The sequence below is a fragment of the Penicillium malachiteum genome (assembly GCF_028827825.1).
Source record: "Penicillium malachiteum strain IBT 17515 chromosome Unknown utg000003l:1.0-4950554.0:1.0-4952489.0, whole genome shotgun sequence".
Taxonomy (NCBI): Eukaryota; Fungi; Ascomycota; class Eurotiomycetes; order Eurotiales; family Aspergillaceae; genus Penicillium; species Penicillium malachiteum.
Genome location: NW_026643096.1, coordinates 3,397,412 through 3,422,969, shown reverse-complemented (window position 1 = coordinate 3,422,969; position 25,558 = coordinate 3,397,412). Strand labels below are relative to the sequence as shown.

General features: G+C 47.3%; 10 protein-coding genes across 10 annotated transcripts; 4 read left to right on the top strand and 6 right to left on the bottom strand.

The window, feature by feature from the left end:
* Positions 1 to 185: 185 nt before the first annotated feature.
* N7483_007618 (uncharacterized protein) lies at positions 186 to 800 on the top strand (the record flags this gene model as incomplete). The annotated part of the gene is made up of 1 exon (XM_057091055.1): positions 186 to 800. One exon carries the CDS (start codon positions 186 to 188, stop codon positions 798 to 800), a length of 615 nt encoding a protein of 204 aa, XP_056945796.1.
* Positions 801 to 1,079: 279 nt separating this feature from the next.
* On the bottom strand, positions 1,080 to 3,301 carry N7483_007617 (putative G-patch domain protein; the record flags this gene model as incomplete). The annotated part of the gene is made up of 6 exons (XM_057091054.1): positions 1,080 to 2,126; positions 2,184 to 2,530; positions 2,581 to 2,641; positions 2,692 to 2,885; positions 2,947 to 3,022; positions 3,179 to 3,301. 6 exons carry the CDS (start codon positions 3,299 to 3,301, stop codon positions 1,080 to 1,082), a joined length of 1,848 nt encoding a protein of 615 aa, XP_056945795.1.
* Positions 3,302 to 4,486: 1,185 nt separating this feature from the next.
* N7483_007616 (glycoside hydrolase family 13 protein) lies at positions 4,487 to 6,362 on the top strand (the record flags this gene model as incomplete). Its single annotated transcript, XM_057091053.1, has 3 exons — positions 4,487 to 4,958; positions 5,026 to 5,785; positions 5,840 to 6,362. The coding sequence occupies 3 exons, from the start codon at positions 4,487 to 4,489 to the stop codon at positions 6,360 to 6,362; spliced, it is 1,755 nt and encodes a 584-aa protein (XP_056945794.1).
* A 322-nt stretch (positions 6,363 to 6,684) lies between these two features.
* Positions 6,685 to 7,596, bottom strand: N7483_007615 (uncharacterized protein; the record flags this gene model as incomplete). The annotated part of the gene is made up of 4 exons (XM_057091052.1): positions 6,685 to 6,784; positions 6,838 to 6,915; positions 6,965 to 7,276; positions 7,361 to 7,596. 4 exons carry the CDS (start codon positions 7,594 to 7,596, stop codon positions 6,685 to 6,687), a joined length of 726 nt encoding a protein of 241 aa, XP_056945793.1.
* A 286-nt stretch (positions 7,597 to 7,882) lies between these two features.
* On the bottom strand, positions 7,883 to 8,868 carry N7483_007614 (oxidoreductase, short-chain dehydrogenase/reductase family; the record flags this gene model as incomplete). Its single annotated transcript, XM_057091051.1, has 5 exons — positions 7,883 to 8,000; positions 8,031 to 8,100; positions 8,284 to 8,312; positions 8,378 to 8,578; positions 8,651 to 8,868. The coding sequence occupies 5 exons, from the start codon at positions 8,866 to 8,868 to the stop codon at positions 7,883 to 7,885; spliced, it is 636 nt and encodes a 211-aa protein (XP_056945792.1).
* A 1,344-nt stretch (positions 8,869 to 10,212) lies between these two features.
* Positions 10,213 to 12,365, top strand: N7483_007613 (MFS general substrate transporter; the record flags this gene model as incomplete). Its single annotated transcript, XM_057091050.1, has 7 exons — positions 10,213 to 10,449; positions 10,768 to 10,942; positions 11,011 to 11,034; positions 11,081 to 11,152; positions 11,213 to 11,725; positions 11,780 to 11,940; positions 12,006 to 12,365. The coding sequence occupies 7 exons, from the start codon at positions 10,213 to 10,215 to the stop codon at positions 12,363 to 12,365; spliced, it is 1,542 nt and encodes a 513-aa protein (XP_056945791.1).
* Positions 12,366 to 13,259: 894 nt separating this feature from the next.
* N7483_007612 (uncharacterized protein) lies at positions 13,260 to 13,912 on the bottom strand (the record flags this gene model as incomplete). The annotated part of the gene is made up of 2 exons (XM_057091049.1): positions 13,260 to 13,365; positions 13,428 to 13,912. 2 exons carry the CDS (start codon positions 13,910 to 13,912, stop codon positions 13,260 to 13,262), a joined length of 591 nt encoding a protein of 196 aa, XP_056945790.1.
* A 525-nt stretch (positions 13,913 to 14,437) lies between these two features.
* N7483_007611 (uncharacterized protein) lies at positions 14,438 to 18,618 on the bottom strand (the record flags this gene model as incomplete). Its single annotated transcript, XM_057091048.1, has 6 exons — positions 14,438 to 16,075; positions 16,132 to 17,353; positions 17,406 to 17,631; positions 17,899 to 18,163; positions 18,234 to 18,383; positions 18,466 to 18,618. 6 exons carry the CDS (start codon positions 18,616 to 18,618, stop codon positions 14,438 to 14,440), a joined length of 3,654 nt encoding a protein of 1,217 aa, XP_056945789.1.
* Positions 18,619 to 19,255: 637 nt separating this feature from the next.
* N7483_007610 (uncharacterized protein) lies at positions 19,256 to 21,647 on the top strand (the record flags this gene model as incomplete). The annotated part of the gene is made up of 7 exons (XM_057091047.1): positions 19,256 to 19,494; positions 19,542 to 19,789; positions 19,858 to 20,040; positions 20,166 to 20,744; positions 20,817 to 20,975; positions 21,048 to 21,119; positions 21,184 to 21,647. 7 exons carry the CDS (start codon positions 19,256 to 19,258, stop codon positions 21,645 to 21,647), a joined length of 1,944 nt encoding a protein of 647 aa, XP_056945788.1.
* A 1,378-nt stretch (positions 21,648 to 23,025) lies between these two features.
* N7483_007609 (isopenicillin N synthase family dioxygenase) lies at positions 23,026 to 24,121 on the bottom strand (the record flags this gene model as incomplete). The annotated part of the gene is made up of 3 exons (XM_057091046.1): positions 23,026 to 23,381; positions 23,449 to 23,734; positions 23,801 to 24,121. The coding sequence occupies 3 exons, from the start codon at positions 24,119 to 24,121 to the stop codon at positions 23,026 to 23,028; spliced, it is 963 nt and encodes a 320-aa protein (XP_056945787.1).
* Between the last annotated feature and the right edge of the window lie 1,437 nt (positions 24,122 to 25,558).

The following is a 25,558-nucleotide window of genomic DNA, read 5'->3' as shown; positions in this document are numbered from 1 at the left end:
ACATTTGATCCGAAAAGCAGGTCACCTGATCGCGATCTGCATTACTCCGCCTCCGCAGATTCAAAGTCCCTCAGTTTCTCCAATATTCCATATATCCAGTCTTTGTTGGTTGTTTCTGAAGACACGCTCCCTCCACCACATAAACAGTGTGCTCACATTCAGCAAAATACACTCTACTCCCAACAATGTTTTCCTTCTTTGGCTGGGGCTCCAGCTCCAACTCCGACTCAAATGTCCCCAAGACCCAAGAACAACCCTCCACAACACCAACTCAAACACAAACACCTCAATCAACCAATCCACCACCCTCAACATCGACACAACTAGAGCAGCGATCCACACCTCGCGATAACACGAACCTCAAACTCTTCCTTGGCGGTATCGCCTTCTTCTCAGCTTCTGTCTGGATCACCCGCCGCGCGAGCATCAAAAAGCAGCTTGCATGCATTCCTCCTTTCTACTCCAGCTCAATATACTTCCAACCGAAAGTCAATGGCGCCGGTGAAGCCTTCGAGGCACTCAATCTGGCTACTATCAATGTTCTTTCCTTCGGCATGATGACCACCGGTGCTGCCATGTACGCGCTCGATATCAATAGCCTTGACGATGCGAGGAGATTTATGAGAGTTGCGATGCAGGGAAGCATTGATGAAACTGGAAAATCTGATGAGCAGCTCGAGGCTGATGTGACGGAGTGGGTTACTAGCTTGCTTGGAGATCGGTTCCAGAAGCAGCTCGAGAAGGAGCGTGCGAAGAAGCAGCCTCAAGCGGAGGCTGGCAATGACGAGAAGAGCAGTTGAGAGTAATAAAGTCTCTGGCTTCTGAATGTTGGATACACTCTGCTCATACCCCTAACCTACACGGTTCATATCACATTTGTACATTATTTTCCACTCTTCATACCTATCTGCATGGTCACGCGGCGTTACTAGTTACAATTTTTTTCATGGACGAGGATGAATGTGCATGTCACATTTGGATTTGTTGGATTCGATGAAAATAAAACTCAATTTTGGGATATCAGTATTATACAATGTGGCTTATTTCTTAAACCACCATGGCATGATTCAAGCTAGTCATCAACGGCTCATCTGATCGTAGCGCTGGCGAGCAGTTTCCTTCGTCTTCTCCAAGAATTCATCGTAGCGTCCTCGGGTATTCCGACCCGCCTCCTCTACTGCATCGCCCAGCTTGCTTCCCTGGGCTCCAAGACCCACACCCTGTGCATAGATCTCAGTGGCAATTGGCGCTGTCACACCAGTGCCTTGGGCACCGAGGCCTGCCCCCTCAGACCAACCCATCTTGCTGAGAAGAGAAGCACCCTTGGAGTTGGTCTGGACCGGAGCTTGCTCTTCTTCCTTCGCCGCGGCTGGCTTCGGTTTTGCGCCAGCTTTACCGCGGCCAAAGGCTTTGCGACGTTCCCTCGCACGATCCCGGTACTCAGCAGATTGCTGGACAATTCCGTGCTTGATAAGCTTTCCCATACCGCGATTTCTGCATTCCTCATTTTGTAAATTGTCTCGATGGAGCTGACTGAGCCGTTCGTGTCTGTTGACATTTGCCGCGCTCTTGAACTGACGCATGCACAAGTAGCAACAGTTCCGGCTCAGGTCAGCGTATGACTGGGCAGGTGGAGCGTCGGGATCAGGGGCATTGCCATTATCTCCGTCAGCGACAGGAAGGTTCCCATCGTTATCATGATTGATCCCGTGCAGCTCAGCATGGCGATTACTCCAAAATTGCAGGTGAGATGGCATGGCAAGCTTCTTTGCTTTATCAGTAGCTGGGGCCTCGGCCTTTCGTTTCTTAGCCTTCTCTGCCTCCTTGGTTGGCTTGTTGGGAGCTTCTTGCTGAACTCCAGCGGGCTTTTCAGTTTTGATACGGCTTGGCCTACTTTCCTCTTCGGGAAGAGCCAACGTGAGTTCAGTCACGTAGGCCTCGTCGTCCCAGTACATGAGCTTCAAGGCAGGATTGTTGAGTGGGCTAAATGTGAAATGACCTGCCGCGGCTGGTGGGCCCAGGACTGGTACGAAAACACCAGCGTGGATGTAACTGACCATCACCCGTTTAGAGGAGATAGTAAATTTATCAAAGGAGTGTAGTCGTGTTAGCGCAGCTTGGGCATCCTAAAAAATGGCGTTAGAGGAAACAGCAACCAGGAACCAGGAAACCGATCAACATACGGTCACGGTGCCGAATTCAGCAAATCCATAACGCCAACTGTCGTTTGTCTTCCGATCACGCACAAGCAACACACGTTTAATAGAGCCCTCGCGGGCTCCGAGATTAGAGTCTCCAGTTGTGGAAGCGACTTTGCCTCCTTTTTTCTGATTATTCACACCACTGTCGTTGGCGGAATTTGGGCGGTAGAGCTTAGCGACGCCCTTGGCGAGAAGCTCTTCCGTCACTGAAAATTCCAGTCCTCTGAAAAGCAAAAACTGAGATGGCTGGTTGTCCGCGGCTGCATCGTTATCTCCATTGTTTGCAACCTTGACTGCAGGGACTCCAGGCGGGCCGGGAGGTGGAAGCTCTATGTGTTGTTAGTATTCAGTTATTGTAATGTGCTTGTCTCATACTAACCAGGTCGGGGTGCATTGCATCGAAAGCACTTTGAACGTGTTGCAAAATTAACAACCGCACACTAGACCAAGTTAGATTGAATATCATTGTCCTTCGTAGTAGGAAGCATACCATTCTGCAAGTCCAATCTCCCTCAGCTTTGACACGAACTCGTTCCTCCCTCTCCCGACTATATGCGATGCGGACTTTTGTGCTTCGTTCAGCACTGGGGCCGTACAAATGAATGAAAGGATGATTTTGTGCTAGGAATGCCCTTGACTCATCAATGGTCTTGAATCGAAGGAATCCAAGTTGACGAGATAACTCTGCAAACACCGCATTGATGAGCATCAAGTCCTTAAAAGAAGGTCCTTCTCTGCAACTTACTTGTTTGCCGATCGCGAATAACCCGTATATCTTCAAGGTTGGTAAGATGGTATGCATCTCGAAGTTCGATTGCAATCTACAAGGTTCAAATCCATCGTAATCAGTCTGATGCCATCACACGCAAAGCACATTGATACGTCACTATAGATCTTACTCACATCATCTTCTGTCATATTAATAGGAAATCCCTCCATCATAATCTCTCGGCTTTCTTGCCCAAGGTGAGGGCGACCTCGACTGCGGCTTCGGCTCCGGCTGTAGCCTGGCGAACGATAACCTTCCCGATCACGGTCCCTATAGCTCTGTCTTCCTTGCCGTGAATAAGGTGATCGCGACGATCGGCGCCGGTAATCATCTCGGTCCTGGCCTCTATGATTTGATCTTGGGTCTCGTTCTGTAGAGTAATCGTATCTGCGGTCTCCGGGCCTTTTGGGGGGCGAGTGAGAGTGGTCTTCATCACCAATAGTAACATAAAATATCATCAGTCACAGTTCAACGACGGTCAAATTTGCTGCGAGGTACATGGCTCAATTGTTATTTCCATGCGGGGAGGAGCGTATACCGCCAGGCGAGCGCGAGCGAGATCGGTCGTCATACATGCGACCGTCCCGATCGTCTTGGGATGGGTATCCCCGGCGCGGGCCAGGGTAGTTTCTACTTTCTTCTGAATATGGATGCACCATGGTGAATAATCATGTAAAAATATTGGAATGTCTCAGTCCCAGGTCTGAGACTCTGAATTAGTTGGTAGGACGGAGAGCTTCGTTTGCGATATGCAATAGCAGCCCTGTTGGCAGAATACTATACCGCCCTCGGGCTTATGGAGTCAACCGGCAAGAACTACGCGACCTGGAACAACTTTCACCTCGGGCTTTTCCATCAGTCTACAATACCATCGAAACGAGAAGCAATCCATATTTTGTTGATTGTACGCGTATATCTTGGCGTCATTACAGTTTTACTCTTTAAATTCTACCTACTCGCAGATATTATGCAACATTTATATACCAGCGACATGTCGACAAATATATCCACATCTGATCACCAATGATTGGACAAACCTCGGACCGACTATGATCCAATGATTTCGACTTCTAGAAGCTCGGATTTGATATTCTATGGAACCGGAATCCATATCAAGGCCAAAGCTCCTTTTCCCGTTGCAATCATCGTCATCAGTATGCTGCAGTGTGGAGTCGATCCACTCAGGTCGGCCATGTTGGCACAGATGATTTGGCATGCGACAATTACTGCAGCTGGAATACGAATCTTTCTTGCTTCCAAGTGGACCGATGAGTAACTCAGCAGGACCAGATGATCGGCGTCGCATATCAACCGCTCAGAGTCCGACGATTCTCCGCAGTGCCCCGCGGTGGCATGAGAGCTGCGTGGGTACTTGCATGCGGTGATTCCAGTCATTGGGAATACGGTGTCTACCTCACATATAACAGTGCGGTCTCCCCATCGCCATTTCTATCTTCTCACCTATTCAAAGTTCTTGAAATCAGTTGAATTGTTCATATTCCACCTTTTTTTCACAATGTCGACACCGCAGTCCAATGTCCATCGCGCTTGGTGGAAAGAAAGCTCTGTTTATCAAGTCTGGCCTGCATCCTATAAAGACTCCAATGATGACGGTATTGGTGATATTCCAGGAGTAGTCTCCCAGCTTGATTATATCAAGAAACTTGGTGTGGACATCGTCTGGCTATGCCCATCATACAAGTCCCCTCGTATTGATGAAGGCTATGATATTGCCGATTATTACACTATTGGCGAACAGTTTGGCACGGTCGCAGATGTTGAGAATCTGATTAAGGGTTGTCATAATCGAGGAATGAAACTCATCATGGACCTAGTTGCCAATCACACCAGCGACCAACATGAATGGTTTCAGAAATCGCGCAGCTCCAAGGGCAACGAGTATCGCAATTGGTATGTCTGGAAACCAGCTCGCTATGATGAGCAAGGAAACCGACATCCTCCCAACAACTGGGTCTCGCACTTTCAAGGTACATTATACTGCCCAATGAAATGAAGTTTATAGAGATACCAATGCCAACATTGCTCTCGGTCTAGGAAGCGCTTGGCAGTACGATGAACTCACCGACGAATATTACTTGCATCTCTACGCGGTAGAGCAGCCTGACTTGAACTGGGAGCATCCGCCTGTAGTTCAGGCCGTACACGACATCATGAGATTCTGGTTAAACAAGGGTTGTGACGGTTTCCGAATGGACGTTATCAACTTTATCAGCAAAGACCTACGCTTCCTGGATGCACCTATCAAGGACCCCCGTACCCCGTGGCAATGGGGCGACAAGTGGTATGCAAATGGTCCCAGACTGCATGAGCATCTTCAAGGTCTAGGCAAGATCCTCAAGGAGTACGATGCTTTCAGCGTTGGTGAGATGCCTTTTGTCAAGGATGAAGCGGAGGTTCTCAAGGCCGTTCAGTTTGACCGCAACGAGATCAACATGATTTTCAACTTCGAGCATGTCGATATCGACCATGGAACTTATGACAAGTTTGAGCCCGGCGGTTGGAAGCTCACAGATCTGAAAGACTTCTTCCAACGCTGGCAAACTTTCATGTATTCAAACGATGGCTGGAATGCCCTTTACTGGGAGAACCATGACCAGCCTCGTAGCATTGACCGATACACACATGCGAGTGAGGAAAATCGCGTGATCGCATCCAAAATGCTGGCTACCGCTCTGGCGCTCCAATCTGGAACACCATTCGTTTACCAAGGACAGGAGCTGGGAATGCGAAATGTTCCTACATCATGGGGCATTGAGGAGTACAGGGATCTCGATTGCCTAAACCATTGGCAGAGGTAAGAAAATCAATTCCAGTCTGCAACTTGTCTCCGTACTTAACTACTTGATAGGATCGTGAAGGAAAGAGCCGACGATACTGAAGCTCACACAAGTGCTCTTGCCGAGTACCAGAAGAAATCCCGCGACAATGCTCGTACTCCAGTTCAATGGTCGCCTGCTCCAAATGGAGGGTTCACCGGTCCCAATGTCAAGCCTTGGATGTCGGTTAACCCAGACTACGTGAAAACCAACGCCGAGGCCCAAGTAAACGACCCTCACTCTACCTACAACTACTGGGCATCCGTGCTTGGACTTCGCAAGAAGTACCTTAATATCTTTGTATACGGAGACTGGGTGCTTATTGACGAGCCAAACCAAGAAGTCTTTGCATACACTCGGCAGTATGAGAATGATAAGGCACTGATTGTGTGCAATTGGACAGATAATAGCATAGACTGGGACGCCACCAGTAACGGAATCGACGCTGTCAAGGCGGTTCTTCTGGATAACTACGATACTGCGGCAGCTGTCCAACATTTCACTGGTGGGAAATGGTCTCTGCGCCCATACGAAGCTGCTGTTTTCCTAGTTTGAATACTATCAACCAGGAGGAATCAATATATGCCGCGAAACCATGGTCATTTCAGTTTAAGAATGATAACTGGTCATTTCCTGCAAAGACTATTTGATCCGTCTTCCGAAGTACATAATGGACAATCCAGCATGCGCAAGCGCCTCAATATCCTCAAAGGTTGTCGTGCCAGGACTAGAGAATCTAGCCTGTCCGTCTTCCTAAGTCCATATTGCCGCAGGTGGATACTCAGGCCCAGGTGGATACCCAGGCCCAGGTGAATACCCAGGTGGCTCTTTTGCGAGGACCTTTCCCTTCCGTATCTTCCAAAGATGACTAGAGAATCTAGTCAGATGTGTTATCCCAAAGGCCCCACTCGATAAAACGACTGTCTTCCCAAGCATCGTTGTACGCGGAGTCCCACCACATCCAATCAACGAGATAGCTGCGAGGCGAGTTAGCTATATCCACTTAACGTGACGATTGGGGTGAACTCACCATTTGTTTCGCTGCGAGTCCCAGAGGATGTTGCACAATTCTGGGCCGGCATGGCGGAACCCAACCTGTATTGCCTCTCTAAAATGATGTCAGTAAAGATCAAAAAATATCTCAGCGCAAAACTCACAGCCACGCGGTCTTAAAGGCAGTTCGAAGGCGATCCTTTTCGGCAGGGGGCATTTGATAGTAATCACCTGCCCAGCAGGAGTAGCCTGGGAGGTGTTCCATGAGAATGAAACGCTTGTATCCACCGGGAACCCATTCGTCAAAGGCTTGTATCTCCGTCTTGGACGCGAAAAAAGCTGGGGTGCTGGAGCAATCAGCCTCAGTCAATGCCTTCACGGCTTGAAGCTCCTCGGAGAAGGTGACATTATGGTTTTTGCCGGCCTGCGCAGCACGATCGCAGGCAGGGTCATTAACCGTGTCCTGCCATGGAATGCTGATCAATTGGTTAGACTTTCTATATCCTGAAAGCCGCAACAAGAAATTGTTATCATAAAAAAACGGAAAAGATGATACTGACTGTATGAACATTTTGATTATGGCATTGGGAGGTCCAGCGCCAGCGACGTTGGCACACTGGAAGACTCCAATGGCCTCGCATCCGATATCCTCATCCTCACAGACACTTCGACTTTCCTGGATGACCTTTTCATCGAGTTTGGCTTGAACTCTCCAAGTCGTACCGTTACTGAATGACACGTCCGTGCCAAGGTACCTGTTCAACCAGGTACCCTGGCGGATTTGAGAGCTTCCCATGGTGGAGGAATTTGGTTGATTTAAGACTTTTTGGTGGTGGTGGGTGCGGGTTTTTGTGTCGAACGTAGTGTCGAACGGAGAGTTGGTTGGACGCGTCGGCTGCGTTCAAATGTTTTCTACCTGGCAAATGGTCCGATCTTTGCTCACCTTCCCAAATTTTTCAGGACATACCCGTCAATTTACAGTGCCTGCCTAAGCCCCCTTCAAATACAATTAATTCAAATTTTATTGCTAGGCTTTATTTGATCAAGAACTTGACATTTTCAATGGTCAGCTAATCTTACGCCTATTTACGGTTTTCACCACGCATAATTTTTGCGAGGTTCTCAAAGGCAATACCGCGGTTGTCCACAATTCCGTTAAAAATTTCTGCTGGCCCAATACTACCAATCACAATTTGATCTCTACCCGAGGTCAGTGCGTGATAAACTTACTGAATAAATATATCTAAAGGCATACCCACGGTGCGACCTGCTTCCTCGCCCGTGTAGTCATGTAATTCGGCTATACATATAGGTCAGAACTAATATAGCGATGTTCTAAAACTAGAAATGCTTACTCTGAACAGGTGGAGGGGAATTCTCGATTACTTTAGTGTTCGAATACTGCAGCTACTCTCGCAGACAGAGAGTAAAGACGTTCAGTTCAGGGCGGCCTTCGATGCCGAGTACGCTAGGAGCGTGGCACCAGGTATAATAGCCAAGTTTGAGCCGGTACTAATAGACCCATTAGCTTATGTCGCAGAATTATTATGGTTATTATGGCCGGGTGACTGTCTTACAAAATGAAGCTAGTTGGGTTCGGATTCATCTGAAGATATAGCAAAAAGGCATAGGTCAGGGAGATAAAGCTGGAAAAGTTGATCTTTATTTCCTGATAGAACGCTGCTAGATCAAAATTTTCCGCATCCGCCAGGTCATATATGTTTTGTATACCAGCATTCAACACAATAGAATCAATATCTGGCGATTCTTTCATCGCTCTGTGACCCAACACCGTCAGTCAGTATATAGAAGACCTACGGTAAGAGACCACCGTAAGAAAAACATCATACCTTACAGCGAATTCCGGAATTTGATCAAGCTCGCCAATGTCAAACAGCTCGCTTTTTGCATTCGCAGCACCGACGGTCTGCACGAACTCATCCAGACGGTTCTGTCGCCGACCTACAGCAGTCACTTTAGCACCCGACTCTACCAGGCGGGCTGTGAGAGCTCTGCCGATTCCAGCTATCGCGCCGATAACCAAGAAATTCTTATATGGGAAGGCCATTTTCTGTGATTCAAGTTCGACCTTGAGATTGTGCCATATGAAAAATCTACTGTGGGCTTCTATCATAATATATTACGGCCTAGTTGGAGACAGGGCCTTAATCTCGTACTCCGTGGTAAGTCCGTTCCTATACCAGCGAATGGTCTCGCGAGTAGAAATTATTTGTTCATGCAACAGGTACTTTATATGGGCTTCAAGTTCCTCTTCCTATATATGAGCTTGGAAAATTACTCCTCAAGCCAAGAGAAAATATGGCAATCTTTAGAGTAGCCTTGCCACCCTTACTCCGGGGTAAGGCCGAGTAGCGGGATGTTGATCAATAATGTTCCACTCCTCGAGCCGCACCGGGATATCTGTCAATCCCTCGAGGGATCGATGAATCGCACAAACGATGAGCCGATCGGAAAGGCCCTAACCACGAACATCGCAGGTTTGGGAGACACTTAAGGATACAATGAGCCTGAGTCTCGTCAGTATCGACGGTAACTTGAAGCCTGCGTGGTGCATCTATCGTCTCACATGCAGCTTACCTTTCGCCCAAGTGAAACCTTTCGTCTATCAATACTATCCGCTTCGATCTCTTACTAACTTGAATCTACACCCTTGGATTATAACCGATTTCTAGACTGCTTACATACAGCGTGGTCGCACTTCTTCCGCAAATTGAAACATAAGAAAACTGAAATTCAACTCTTATCGGAGCTCCTGGATTTGATACATGGATCGACGATGCGATGTAACATGCTCCACATTGATTGTTAAATAGAGCTCTTCTGATTCGTCATCCTGCAGACAAACCTTCAGGTCGAATCATGTACAAGCTTGGAGCCTAATGCCCTTGAAGTACGAATACAGGTTAATCTGACCATGAGTCTCAATCTATAGACTGGGAGAAGTCGTCGTAAAACCCCCGTACAATGACCTCCTGGCAATATCATATATATGACTTGCCGCCTGCAATGAAAACTTGATTCGCGTGTGATTGAATGCAAAAGATGACTTTATAAGGATTCTGAGCTTCAAATCCTGATCACAACCATATGGCAGCGGGTAGCTCGGAATTGGGGCCGGACTTGGATCCCATCTTGGGGTATGTGCTAGACTCATTCTAGACAACGCTTTGACATCCTTGCATCACAAATGTGACCTTTTTCATTTCCACCCTATGATCACTTGTTGACATACCTATCTCTAGGCTACAGCCATCCTGAACGCATAATGATATTTCCGACAATTTTCTATTTTGGTCTCAACTACCTATGTAAGTGAAAAACATAAGTAAGCGCTACCAGAACCAGGCACCGATCTTTTTTCTTTTTCACTTCATCTGACACTTCAAAACACATGGAGGAACACGCAGACGCAATAAATCTGGAATCCGTTCCGAGGACAGAGATAAATGTCTTAAGAGACGCAGAAGGCCTCAAGCCGAGCAACAATAGCAGACAGTTTCATCATTCTGTGGGCAATCAAGATGAGGTTGAACTCCAATATCTCACCGGTGTCAAACTGACATTGGTTATTCTTGCGGTCATTGCGATCGCTTTACTCGTCATGCTCGATATGTCTATTGTTGCTACGGTACGCAATACTTCGCCTTTTTCACTTGAAAATAAAATGGGGAACTCACATTTTCCTTCTTTTTTAACAGGCCATTCCCAAAATGACAAGTGACTTTCACACTACTGCGGGTGTTGGTTGGTATGGAAGTGCATATCTACTGACAAGGTAGGCAAAGTGAATTTTCCTCTCTTTCATTGCGGGTATGGGAGCTCAAAAGTGGTTAATATCTCCCAGTTGTTCCCTCCAACCCATGTCCGGTAAGTTATATACACTATTTAATGTCAAGGTGAGTTGCTTCAATCAGGCCGCTGTGATCATGAATTGATGATATCATAGTACACCTACATGGCTTTCATTGCTCTCTTTGAAATGGGATCTTTGATATGCGCAGTTGCAACCTCTTCCAACATGTTCATAGTTGGGAGAGCAGTTGCTGGAATGGGGAGCGCGGGAGTGGCAAATGGTGCACTCACAATTTTATGCGCCGCGGTGCCTCTTGTAAAGAGACCTCGTATGTTATTTTTGGCTTCTACTCTGGTTCCCAGAAATTCACGAGTCTCATTAACCGTTTTGATACAGTCTATTTTGGGATTGTGGGATCTTGTATGTTTCTCTTCGCCTCTTATTGCTCCAATTCTAATCCGCACAGGTGGTCAGATAGGCGTTGTGGCCTCGCCATTATTGGGTGGTGCATTGACGGAGTATGCGACTTGGAGGTGGTGTACGTGGCCCCGGCTCCCCAGAAACACCTCACCTGGTCACTGAGAAACAATCATGCTAGGCTTCTACATCAACCTTCCCATCGGCGTGCTAGCAGTCTTCGCTCTGCTCTTCGTATCATTTCCCGAAAACAGCCTAAATGGGCCTGAGCCGCAACCGCAAATCAAGGCCACCTCTTTATTTTCTGAGCTCGATCTTACCGGGTTCCTCCTTCTTGCTCAAACCCTTGTCATGTTTCTTCTTGCCCTTGAATGGGGTGGATTGGCATATTCTTGGAGTAGTGCGATGGTCCTCGGTCTCTTCTGTGGATCGGCCGGCAGTTTCGCCCTATTCTTGGCTTGGGAATATAGAAAAGGAGAAAAAGCGATGATCCCACTGGAAATGATTAAGAAAAGAGTAGTCTATTGCTCTTCACTGACAAGCTTTTTCCTTTATGCAAATAGCATGATCACATCTTACTACCTTGCTATCTACTTCCAGGGAGTGCGAGGCAAATCACCAATGTTTAGTGGTTTGTATATGTTACCTGGTGTGATTGCTCAAATGGCGTCTGGCTTTTTATCTGGCTGGGCGGGTATGTATTTACACTCTATCCCCCTCGATTGCCGGCCGACTAATGCGTTCAAAGTGACCCGGATTGGCTATTATCTGCCGCCTGCTGTTCTGGGAACAATCCTATGCGCAATTGGCGCGGGGCTATTGAGTATGTTGACTCCGCATATAGGCTTTGGTGCATGGGTCGGCTTTCAAGTACTCGCCGGCATGGGACGTGGCTTTGCGCTTCAAAATGTACGATTTCTTTCCATTCGTTCTTATTTACTCACTGATATGACTGACACATCCGAATCAACTAGCCCCTCATAGCAGTTCAAAACAATCTTCCGCCATCGAAGATTGCTATCAGCATGGCATTTCTCTATTCCTGCCAAACATTTGGTGGAGCGCTGTGGCTCTCGTTCGCAAGTACACTTTTCAACAATGGTCTGACCAGCCTTTTACCCACCTATGCACCGGGCGTCTCCGCTTCGACGGTGATATCGGCTGGTGTATCTGGCATACGATCTGTGGTTCCGGAGGCCAGTGTAGATGGTGTGATTATGGCGTATAGCAAGGCTGTTCAGCATGTCTTTTACATGGTTTCTGGGACTGCGACAGCGGCCTTCATATTCAGTTGGGGGCTCGGATGGAAGAGCGTCAAGCAGAGAACAGCATAGTTCAAGATTCACAAATCAATGCGAAATCACTGGGGATAAGCCTTTTATATATCCGGATGCAGAATTCCAACCTCGGGAGTTCTGATGTCCACTGGCACCCTCGATATTGGAATTTATTTGAACCAGGAAGATTTCACCAAATGTCAACCGAGACAGCTCACCCGATAGTTTGCAGAGTGCACAGCCGATGAAGATGCTCCACAGAAAGTTCGAATAATGGGCAGGAGAAATTTCTGCATTCAAAGGGAATACTTTAACAGACGCGAGAAATGAAAAAAAAACTCAAGAGCGGACACCAGCTGGAAATAAAAGCAAAATGCTTCGTAATAACGAATACAAAAACTTAGAACTGTGGAACCTTGGAAGGTTTACTATAGCATATATTAGCCTCCAAATCCAAAACCTTATTCCAACATCTAGGGACACTGAGCATTCTTCAGCTCCGAGAGATAATATCCTATCTTTAATCATGACTCTTAGCCCAAAACTTGGGTCCAATAGGGAACTTCCGTACCATCAGGATGATAAAGACATCCGAAATAAAAGATGGGCAATGGAATCATACACAACACCTTCCATGTCAACGTCGCAATCCCGAATCTATCAGCCCGTGTTCCAAAAAGACTGATACCAAAGCCAGCAATGGTGGCCACGGTAAGCATTACTACCGCCAACCCTTGCCACCGTTCTGAAATATTGAAATCAGGAATTCCCAGCGCGACGAGTGGAAATAATAATTGTGAGCTGACACCCAGAAGAACGAAGAAGTTATCGTATGGACTATGATCGTCCATATTAACATTCCACAAAATTTCACTCCAAAGGGGGATGTGAAAACAGAGCAAGCCAAAAGGGTAAAGAAAATATGAGACGAAGAAGGCCAAGATTCGAGATTCAAGGAGAGAAGCGAGCATGGGTCTGAAAGTGAGGTACACAGACCACGCCGGGAGAGAAAAGATGATCGTGCTGGTGAGAACTGCGAGCTTTGCAGTCCAGTCGACTAATAGATCAAGTGTGTGACCCCTTCGGTGCGGTCTAAGAGAGACTTCGGGTTCCATGTACCTGATATCTGCGGCGAATACAAGAGCTTCGAATATAACCCACGAGACAAAGTACATTGCACCGAAGACTTGGAACATCGGGATTCCTGTACTGGCGAAGAGTTTGATCAATTGAGGAAGAACTCCCAGGAAGAACGTAAACCATCGCAGCCTCGCTTCTGATTTCAAAGATTTTATGGCTTCGACATCTGGGTCGTCACGATAATCAACGATGCGCTGAAAAAGGATACGAGTTGCTTCTTCACGAATACCATCGATCGTGGGTGAATGATATATACCGAGGAGTAGAGGTGCGACCATAGTAATGGTGTCAAATGCGCAGATGATAGGTGAGCTGCGCAGAAATGTGTGATAATCAGATGAGAATTCCAGTACACAACCAGAAGGTTGTGCGATCACATTGAAAGCGAGACAGATCATCCAAAAGAAGATCTGAGGCCCTTCGATTTGAGTGCAGGCTGCATTAGATGCGGCTACGGAAGACATTGTGGGTCCCAGTTTTGGGCTTTTTGCGGCGAGACACTTGATTTGTGAGTTGTGTGATTATGACAACTCATGAAGAGAGCGGCGAGCTCAGATTTCAAGTTCCAAGAAAGAAATCAGGGATAATCAATGGAGGCACTACGGGAAATTAAATACTCGTAGCGTTGACCTCCTTTGGCTCAGCCTCTGTTCGCCCGGGTTGCAACATTTTGAGAGCGGGGCTAAGCGCTTACTAGTATCTGCAGGGCAATTCACCTCCACTTCATGGATTACATACCACATGCACTGGCAGCCCCACGGAATATTATTTTACAAACATTTAAATACTATTACTCGACCCGTATATGGAGTAAACCTTTGAAATGAGACCGTTCGTTCTTTCAACTTGCACATGTGCGATCTCCGAGTCGGGGTACTAGTAGTACTAGGTCTATTCCTAATGGCAATGGACTGCTGGGTGCATTTGACAATACCAAGTTGAAGGATATATATAATAAAAAGGGACGACCCAAAAGAAGACCTAGGTTCCTACACCTTGGCATGCTTAGTCGCAACGATAGCCGTTGCAAAACCAACGACGCCGCAGACCGCATCCCCGAAATGAAGACCTATTGCAACAAGTTTAGCCCGGGGATCCTTAGAGCAGTCAAGGCCCATTCCAACGAGACCAAAAGCAGGTCCAAACGTATGGAACCATTTGTTCGCCGTTTCGACCTCGCCCTCTTGATCTTTGTCCAGTATCCATGCGCGGGAAATGGACCCGAGAGCGCCGAGTACCTCAGCGGCGGAATTAGCCCCTTTGTAGGTACCCTCACTGATATTGGCAGTCACCACACAAAACAAGTCAAGAATCCCGAGTCCCGCGGGAATAATGCGAAAAGGGTCTTCACTTGTCGGCGCGGTTTCTCCAGTGACCCCGGAGATGATTAAGCCACTCACCTGGAAGACTTTTCCCACAGCAGCGATGCACTTGGTCGCCGATCTTGGGTTGCGTTGACTAGACCCGTTCCCATTTCCTCCACCAGCGTTCTGCCCGGTGTTGATGTGTCGGAACCGGGTGCCCGTCTGTGTAGCAGGAGCTACTTGACCCGTTCCCACAGTCTCCGCTTCCCCTCTGGCTATCTGTCCGTATCCATGAAGTGACTCGAATCCTGCAAGAGTTCCATTCAAAATTCGCCCCACGTTCTCGAACACGACGCCCAGCCAATGGATCCCGTTACCTGTCTTCGTTGTGGTGAAACTTTCTCCTTCAGACAAGACTCGAACAGAGTTGCTGACACCTAGGCTCTTTGAGTTGACGCTATTGATCCTGATGTTCTGTGGCTCCACTTTGTTTGCAAATGTGTGATGCAATGTTGGGGCGAGATATTCCAACTGCTCCGGTACCACGGTGGCTGCGTTCAGGGCAAAGAAATTGGGCTGGATCTGATGGGAATGATAGAGACGATGCACTGGAAGGGTTTCAAAGTCGATGATAGGAAGCATCTCAACAGGGAGCTGGTCAAAGACCATCAAACGATGGAAATTGGTTACCACGATAGGAAGATAAGTCGCAAAGCCGAGCAGAGTGAATTCGGTGCCCGTTATGTCTTCCCAAAGATCGGTCAAACCCGGGATCTTCCACACTTGGGTAAGAATTGACCCAATGCCCCGGATAAATACCAATATCCAGTCGTAGAGCCCTTCCACCATGGTTCGAAGGGTGTCGTAAAGCGTCCAAAAGGTACCCTGAAGGCTGGTCATGAAGGCCGCCAACACGGTTTGGTTACCGTTTCTCGCTTTTTCAAACTGTTCAATCAGCGTGTCGAGTAATTGACGAATTATCTGGCCTTCACGGTTCATAGACCTTCCCACGACCTGTTGCATCTCTTGAAGCAAAGGGGTCAGCGAGGGAACTTGTATGTCCGGAATCTCTTCCTCTATGGCTTCCATGATCCATGAAATGGGGTTGATCGTCAACAATAGTCGAATGAAAGGATTGTTCATAATGCCGGAGGAAAGGCTGGGCTTTTGTTCCTGGTTCTCCTTTGGAAGGTCGCGAGGATCATCGATGAATCGTTGCACAAGTGCCGCGACATCATCGAGAAGACAAATCATGCTCTCCCGATTGACTGTCAAGAAGCGATCCACATATCCTAATGAACCCAGAAAAGAGTCATTGAAGTACTACTTTGGAATTATTAGCCTTCGGGAACGTTGGAGTGGGAAAGGATCAAACACACCTGCTGTGTCTCTTTGATACATTCAGGATCCAAGGAAAGCTTGAGCAGCCTCAAGAATTTTTTCAGTCCGAATTTTGGAGAGACAACATCTAAAGCCGCGCCAATTCCTTCTAGAAGGGCATAAACTGTCTTCACTTCGAAGGATAATACCTTGCCAAAGAAATCGATTACAAGTTTCAAGACGGGCCCGACGACGCGGATGTAGACCTTGACTGCGCTTTTGACGACCTTTTTGACGAACTCGACGACATCGCAGAAGAACCTTTCGATGCTGTGACCAACCTTCTCAAGCCAGCTCGGCTCGTCTTTGCTCTTTCCCGGATTTTCAGCAATTGGTGTCGAAGTCTGAGGCAGTTTCTCGACTGATTCCTTCATCTCTTGGAAATTTCCCAAAACAGCGGCTGCCTGCTCGAGGTCCTGCGTCTGATACCCGTCAAAAACCTTCTCCCCCGTTGTCGTTGTCGCGTTCAACAAGGTGTCGGTAGAGCCAAACTTTCCCAGTAGACGTCGCACTCGTTCATCCGGGTTCACCGTAAACTGGTAGCTGGCTTTCTCTGGTCCTAGAGAGACTGTCACGGGCATAACACCCAGGCGATCCTGCGAAGGGATGGCCATCAGAATAGACCCTGAGGCATCTGTGTATATCACAGTTGGTGATGGAGTGAGAGAGTAACTAGCTCCATTTGTCACTACGTTGACTGAATCTGCAGTAAGACTGATAGGATAACCTAGCGGCAGTGGTTGGCCGTTGCCGTCCGTGAATAACATGGCCGTCACAAAGGCGTCGTATTTGATAAACTTCGAGGCCCTCCAAGTTATGCGGTCTTCGCTCCAAAATCGCCCTTCAGGGTCGCGGCGAATGAAATACAGAGCATTTTCATCCTGTGTTCCGTATAGCAGTTCACTGGTGCCGTGTGATGCGTTATATCTTGCGGAGAGGTGGGTAACCCCTGTTCTGATGGGAAACCCGGATGCCGAGAAGGAGACTTTGCGGTCGGCAAAGCGACGGGTTCCTTCAACGAAGTAGAGGCAGTTATCATCCGAAACGGCGAAGATGGCGATCTTGGACTGTTCATCCGGGGCGTGAGGATCCACATCCTCCGATGCTACTAGCTGGCGGAACCCTACTTCGGGAAGAATTGGCTCGGTCGCCAGATTGTCGATGTTTTCAAAACCATAGAAACCGATACCATATTGCCGAGCAATGAAGACATCGGTTAAGCTGTGATCGATTAGTTATGTCATATTCCCTATGCACTCAGTTACGAACTCACTTCCAGGGATTGAGCAAGGAGAAAACCCCCCGCAGGTTGCCAAGCTTTACAGCCTTAAATTCAAAGCTACGAGAATAGCCCCCACCGGGAGCAGAAACTTGACCCACGCATCTTCCTCGTTCCGCGGTTGAAAAGTCCTTGAATAGGGAAATCATTCCATCTTCTCTCGTGGCGGACTCGACGCCACCGAGAATTATCGGTTCAGTCTGTTGAAGAGTGGACGCATCTGCGGGAAACGTCAAAGGAACCAAACTTCATTCTCACTCCCGGTTGGATTGATGATATATTGGGTTGCTCCCCTGATTTCATGTGCCGCCGTGCCCACGATAATCTGAAAAGCAGGGTCCGCATTGGAAGCGCCAATGTACTTGCAGGTTATCGATGACAGGGTTAGATCCCCGACGGGGTCCAAGTATTGTCAGGAACCGAAACCCATTTCCGGCCTGCAAGAATTTCTGAGTTAAACAGGTGCCAGTGGGAGTGTTGGGCTTACTGTAAAGTGGCTTCCCTGCTGGTTTATCGTCGTCGATCTCCAGTGGGTTCGTAAAGGAAAATCCTTCTTTGGACAGATCCACCGTGCAGTGATATACATCGTGGAATGGCCCACTGCTTGAGATTGACGGGCAAACTACAGTCAAAAATACCATGGTCCCAGATTGAATCACATCGAATGATGACGCCGAAGCCCCAGTTGGGGTGATGGCAAGGTTGGACCAGCCTTCACAGGCTTGGACACCATGTTCGAGGACACAGAGTTGCTGTATCCAAAATTACCATCCTGGCTCATTTTGATAACTAGATAGAATGAAAGGAATGAATAGGCCGTACCTTGTCCTCATCGATGGTGAACATCACTGGACGAGATTCGGCATCGTGGATGAGACGAAGCTGACCGCTGCGTCGCAGGTAACTCACAACGGCTCGATATTCCGTCAACTCGGAGCACACATCGACCACAATCGTGGACTCCTTTGAATCCTTTTCAGAGTTATTTGGAAAACGGACATTTGTATGGACACGAGATGAAGGTGTGAACAGCTCGTCAGTGGAAAGAAAAGACTTTTTCGCCACGGTGTGGGTATATTTCCGTGAACTTCTGCGTGTACTTTGTGTACTGGTTGGAGTTGGAGCAAAACACTGAGGTGGACGGCGGAAGGTTCGTTGAATATTGATATATAAGTGCTGCCTCGTCCCCGAAAAACCGTCTGGTCATGGTATTTATGGTTAATTGCCGCGAAATTGTACTAATAGTTCTTGGAATTGAAGAATCCGATCGGGAGATCTCCGTCGAGGTGAATATTGCCGAACTCTGCTTACTCTCGGCATTGATTGCCATATCCCCTGGGCTCAGCTGTCCACACGCTGTTTGCTTCTCTTTTATTTGTCAAATCGGCGTCCCGGTTGGTGGTTTATCTTCTTAAGGAATGTGATGGAATTTGGAGTCAGCTGTCGCTGGCATCGGTGGGTTGCTGATCTCGCACGGGAAGTGTGTCAAGGGTGTTTTTTGGCGACTTTCAGCTGGGCCTCATGGTTTCAATGGCTAGTTGTCCTAATCTGGAACATGGATCGGGGTTTAATGCCGGCTGTTGCTTCTAATTTGACAAAACCAGGTCGGCAACTGTGACTATACGGCGACTCCGGTCTCATTTCCCTTAGCCTCCGGCCGCGTAGGCCTCAGCAGAGCAAGCAGGTACCATAGAAGCGATCTAAAGTAACTTCTATAAGACCTTGGTCCTATCGTTCATGGGAAAGATCCTCTCAGTTATCATCAGACAAAATTGGCTTGTATTTCGCTTGGTTCACTCTCACCCTAATCTTTCAATCATCGGTCAACTGCTCGTACTTGCAAGATGCCGGAGAAGATTAGTGAACACCCCGATACCATCGCTGGATATGACATTGTGGTGGGCGTTTCCGAGGAGTCGGTGAATGCGCAGCTCCAGAAGCTGTACGATACGCCCATTGTCTCTGCTTCTTTGCCTCCTCCTCGACGGTTGGCCAAGTTCCAAGCTCTTCCAGCGTCGAAGCATCTGATCAACCATCGGATGAGCCTTCATATGCTTAACAGCTTGAAGTCCTCGCCAGGGAAGTCGGTATATCAGAAGAAGGGCATTGGTGCTCATATAAAATGCCCAGGTTGCGCTTTCGGCCGACCCTGGAAGCAAAGATCTCCGATGATCCTGCGGCAATGTACAAAAAGCCACATGTGGAAATCACCTTCGAGCGCAATGAAAACGCGCCGGTCGGAACCGAGAAAGACAGTGTGCTTGTCTACTTGGACAGTGAAGAGGATCCCCCAACGTACAAGAACATGGTGATCAACGGATATACAATTGCGTGGACCGTCAAAATTGCCCGCCGCGACGTCCAGGACGTGATGAATGGTATCAATCCTTGATTTAGATCTGCCTCACTCTACGACCAGCCTTTTTATCTAATTCCTTTTCTCTAGATATTATTCTTGCCTCCCGTTCCTCTGACGACCCGGCTCAGGCGGCCCCTCGTGCCCAGTCGCAACTGGAAAAATATGTAGATTCTCAAGTCTTCACTGTCTCATCCATCTTCTGTCTCTTTGAGGAGCAGACCATGGTCGAGAGCTTTCGCTTGTTAGATGCGGAGCGGAATGTTGTGATGGGTGAGAGAGCGCGTGAACTAATGAAAGACATCACCGCGTATTTCCAGGAGGTCCAAGAATCCTTGAGCAGAAATGGCGCCCCAACCCCGGAAAATCCATTTATTCTCGGTTATTCTATTTCCCAGAAAATCCCAACTACAGCCGAGAAGGACAAATCAGCCACCGGGGACAAGACCCCGGTCTACTTCAAGCCGAACAGTTCAACATGTCGGTCACCCCTGGCGATGGCACGGCACAACAGTTCATTACCACTTCGGGTACCCTGAATTTCTGCATGCTCACGCAGCGACCTGGACTTGATGGGGACAAGAAAGTCGAAGTGGACGAAACGGACTTCAATGCCGGTGTCATCAAGCGCAATTTCTTCGACATCACCAAGAGCATGGGGAAAACAACCGACACGCGAGGATATATCCAGGGACATGACGGCATCATGGCCTTTTCCAAGGAGTTGTTTCATAATATGTGGTTGCGCGATTTACTGAAAGACTTGAAGTTTGACCCCGTCAAAGTCTATCGACCGGTTCTCGCCAAGGCCTCTTTCGGAGATCCGACCCCGGAGGATCAGGTTTGCGTGAGGGTCAGAGTAGATTCAGAAGAAAAGCGGCTGAATGGTTGGTGCAGCAAGAAAGTGTGGAAGATGGATGCTGTGGATGTCAACGGGATTGGCTGGGATCCATACAGTAGACGGCAATTTGCTCTAGGTAAGCTTCGCCTGCACTCTTGCCTGCGGGAATAGTCTACAAGATGATACTCGATTGCTCATGGCTTTACAGGCGATTGTTCTATCGAGGTAAAATTTTCGAGTGACAAGGTTGCCACAGTCCGAGAAGGTATTACCCAAGCTCGACGTCTCTATATCGATATTGACATCCGAAACACTGTCACATATGTGTACCAAACGAAAGGAGCCAATAGTATCATGGAGAGCCCGTGTATGTATTGCACATAGGTGATATTCGTCTTTACTTAGACGTGGTACTATACTGACGGTTAGATCTATAAAGCTAAAACTGCGAATTGGTGGAATGACGAACGTAAGCGCGGCTACAACGCGAACGAGTTATTCAGCCCTGGCGGTATGTGAAGATCATTTTGGCTCCGGGTGACCTAATTGGTACATAGACTAACTCAACTTCTCAGCCTCGAGTATCAACGCATGGTTAAATGCACGGACCGTGCAAAGCGAGATGAGGTCGCTGATCCGTGTCGTGGTTCACCCGGGAAGTGTCGGTCAATTTGACGTGTCCGTGGACGAGAACGCCAGCAAGAACCTCCTCCATCCTGGTAAGGGAGTGACATGGACAAATTTTGATGGCCAAGAGTATGGCAACTTTTCTAAGTTCGAGACGCACCACACCTTCACGGATTTTGGAAAGAAAGACTTGAACGCCAGATTTGAGCACTCTCTCACGGGATGGGGAGACACTACCGCCTCCACGGTACAGGAAAGGCTGAGGGGCTTGTTCAATGGGCCGGGGACCACGATTATCATGCCTGCAGGTGATGTCTTTTCCTATGCAGGCCTGGAGGTCGATGATCAGGGCAATCTATATGCCCAGATCAATTATGCCAATGAGGGGAAGGTCCAGGTCAACAAGAAGTGAGAAGATTGGATAATTTACATGTGCATCTGTCATCATTATTGAGCCTATTTGCTTTATTATGTATCTAGGAGATTTCCATGACTGCTAGTTGGACTTTTGAAGAAAGGACATAAGTCAATGGTACCAATTGTCCACATATTTACTTGAAGTATTTGCCCTGCCTGAATTCATTTTTATTTACCACGCCAAGTTCTCCTTTCCAGAACCTTTTGATGATTAGCAATCACGGATCCGAGGTTCAGAGACTAGTAACCTTGGAATTTGATCAACTTTGACCGGATACTAGCCTACTTAGAGCTATACTAAGGAAAAGCCTGTTTACGAAGTATTACAACTTTTTTAAAACCTTCAAATATTAGCCTCTTAACCACATGTGCAGACACCCTAAGTAATCTCTAGCCCTTCATACGCATCCACTAGGAATTAAAGGCCTGATGAATCTCAGATTGCTCAGAATGAACGCCCGGGCGCTTTGCTAGCGGAATTCTGCACATGTGCAAATTCTCTGCTATAGATGGAGGACACTCGAGCTATCCCGTCAGAAGCCTCATTTTCGTCCGAAATTCTCATCCCTGTTACTTCTTCTAACGAGATACCTGTCAGGTTAAATGACGAGCTCTCTAAGACTTTATTTTGAGACCGGGATGATCATGTAACTTGGTCCGTCCGTTTTGTGTCGAATTCCCTATCTCGTCATTTCATAAATTGTCGGTATTTGAAGTCTAACATCACATGTGCATGTCTTTACTATCTGATGAGACCGAATTGTCCTTTCATGACCGGATGTGTTTCTTATCACGTCTTCCACTATCCAATCAAGCTCCGATTTAACTGTTGCCGCAGTTCAGCGTCGGCCAGCACTTTGGCTGATGAGTGTCATTCACGCTTCATTTGGCGCTTGGCCAAAAATGGGCTGAAATTTCAATTAAGGTAACCAAGATTCGGCAGGTTGATGCAATCAACGGTTTATTCCCATGAGCCTGGAAAAACAAGCTGGAGTCTACTAGGGCGACGATCCTTACAAATAGATCTGGATTTTTTGCTTGTTTTGTACAATCTAGCTCGGAAATTCTTTGATCGCTTCGAGATATTTTATACCATCACCTATAACAGGCTTGGAATCATAAAATATGGTAATATTGGCATGAGGCGGTACCGGCTAAACGCAATGAGGACACGGATAATAAACATCAGATTGAAGGAGAGCTGCTGAATAAACGAAGTGCCGTATAGATAATCCAGCGTTCATGAGATCACGTCGAGGAACTCTTGAAGTCGCTTGAGTAAGGTTATCTCTATCTGCCAGCCAGACTATCGTCGCAGCACTACGCACAGTGTGAAAGAGTTGCTCTTGGATTTCCATCAGCAGCGAGCGAGGCTATTGTTTGATGCTGTAGCTCTGGCTCCATTTCTTTCTGAGATGCTCCTCAACAGTCATAGCCATTTCATCACTAGTCCCGTCCAGTGGGCGAAGTTTATATGAGAGATTCCCGTCGTAGAAAAAGGGTACACTGTAGCGATGATGGTCAGTTTTGTTGATGACTCGGTGAACCGCACTGCGATATTCTCCCCGAGTCCAACCGTCAAGCAGGTCGCCAATATTCACTATATACCGACCAGGGACTGCTGGTACGGGAATCCAACTCTTGGATGGAGGATAGAAAACTTCTAACCCTGTCTGGTCGGGCTGCTGCAAGAGCAAGGTTATGGATCCAAAGTCGGTGTGTGCGCCAGCTAAATATTGTCAGCTGCTCAATTCATGGAAAATATTTAATTCAGGATTATTTCAGTGCGATCATACCTCCAAGTTGCTGTAGGTCAGTGGATCTCTGTGGTGGGTAATGCAGTAACTTAACAGTTCCAGCAGCACTCTTTGTGATTTCATCAAATATATCAGGTGGATACGGCAGACCGAGTGCTAGGATTTGAAGGATTGCCTGAGAGAGATCAAGAAGTTTCTCATGATACTCCATGATAGGCATCCGAAATTCTTTCTCGGGTAACTCCTCTGGCCAGAGATTAGGACCTTGTAGAAATGTACCGGCCCTTGGATCATCGTTATCAATCTCGGCTCCGAAATAGATACCCTGACTACAATTAGTCGCTAATACAGAGAAGATCTTAGTGTTTCACAATGCTGATCCGAATCTTACCTCCTTTAAATCTGGAAAAGCATCGTACTGTAGCTTTTGACCTCCAATGACTTCAAATCCACGATTGGATTCGCCTATTGCATGTTCCATGCCAACCTTTTGCTTCTCCTCGGCTGAGAGATCGAAGAATGTCTTGGCGCATTCAAGTACCTTTGCCTGTAGCTCCGAAGCAATGCCATGTCCAACAATTTGGAAAAAGCCATATTTGCGACACGCGTCTCGGACTTGCGCAACAACCTTTTCTTTTTCCGCTTCAGATGCGCCTTTTATTGTAAAGGGGCTAACATCTATAAGTGGGATCACGCTCTGGCCGACTGTCATATTGATTGGAACTCCAATGCAGTAGAGGACAACACTGGATGATTGTTCTAATCGAACACGTTGCGAAATTTGTGAACCGGAAATTCCTCAGAAACCATGACCCCGTGATTCCTTGCTAGGGGAGACGAAGAACTGAATGAGGGAGGATGGGAAGAACCTTGGAAGGAGGGAAAGGTCGCCAGCAAGGTGAGAGATAAGATCCACGTGCTTATGCGGGGGACCAGGTGACTACAGTAGTCCGATCTCCCACATTTATTTCATTTTCTTTTCTCCTTCAAGATGCATACTCGTAAGTTGCACATGTGTAACTGCGCAATCACTTCTAGTGGGGTTCCCGAATCCCATTGGCCGTCGGCTAAGCCACTAAATTGGAGATAGAACATCATCTGCAGTTGGCCGATAACGATATGAATCACATCGGTGTGCTCACTGTTGCCGCTAATGACAAACAAGAGTAAACCTACAAAGAATTACTCGCTGAAAGTGCCCTATTTCTGAAACAACCGGAGTAGGAATTGAAAGAGAGAACGATGATGCGTCATACATTAGGCATTAGGCCAAGTGGAACAAATAGAATTACGGAATTCCATATATATACTGGGTATTTATTATAAAGATGTTGAATCATCTAAGGTTGTCATTTCAAAGGCGCCCCAGGTCTGCAGTCTATTCTAAAATCTCAACTTCCCCTATGTATACACCGGAAATGAGTACTCTCCTGTCTCAGCGAATGGCAGTTCCAAAGTGATCCCAAAGTTTGACAGTTGGTATGTGTCCTCAGGATCACTCATACTGTTTAGATTTAGCCCTTTGTTTCAAGTTGGCATAAATTCCGCTCCTCACGCTTCCCACGAAATTGTTTTCCCGAATGAGTCTGTAACCTTATGGTCTTGCCCAGGCGATCTTTATTCTATCAGATGAGCCTCATCACAAACATTTGAATCCTCAGATAATCAAAATATTCCAGAGATTACCACTGCTATCCCCAACTCAGCCTTGACTCTGCGTCTTTCAGTTCCAAACAGTGCCCTCCTCCTACGAATCTCCTCATTGTGGACGAGTAATCATCTTGATACCGGAACTAAACACTCAAGAAATATACCCCAAATGGAATTGCACCTTTTCCCTCAACTCCCTACAGAGCTGCGTTTTCTGATACAGTACGTCCCGTAACTGGTGCACCCACCTGTCCTCTTCAATTGTGTCTAGAACCCTAGTTACAGTGCCGACCGCTATCGCCTTCCATGTTAAACAACACATAGAAGCTCTTTCAAACCCTAATCACATGTGACCCTAATCCATATATGGTTAGAATTTAATTCAGCATCTGTTTCAAGGGTGAATTGTATGACTCGGAACGAGTAAAATATCAACTATGGTATCTGTGAATGTAATTTTACAGATCTAACATACCAGGCCCACCATCAAATACGGCTA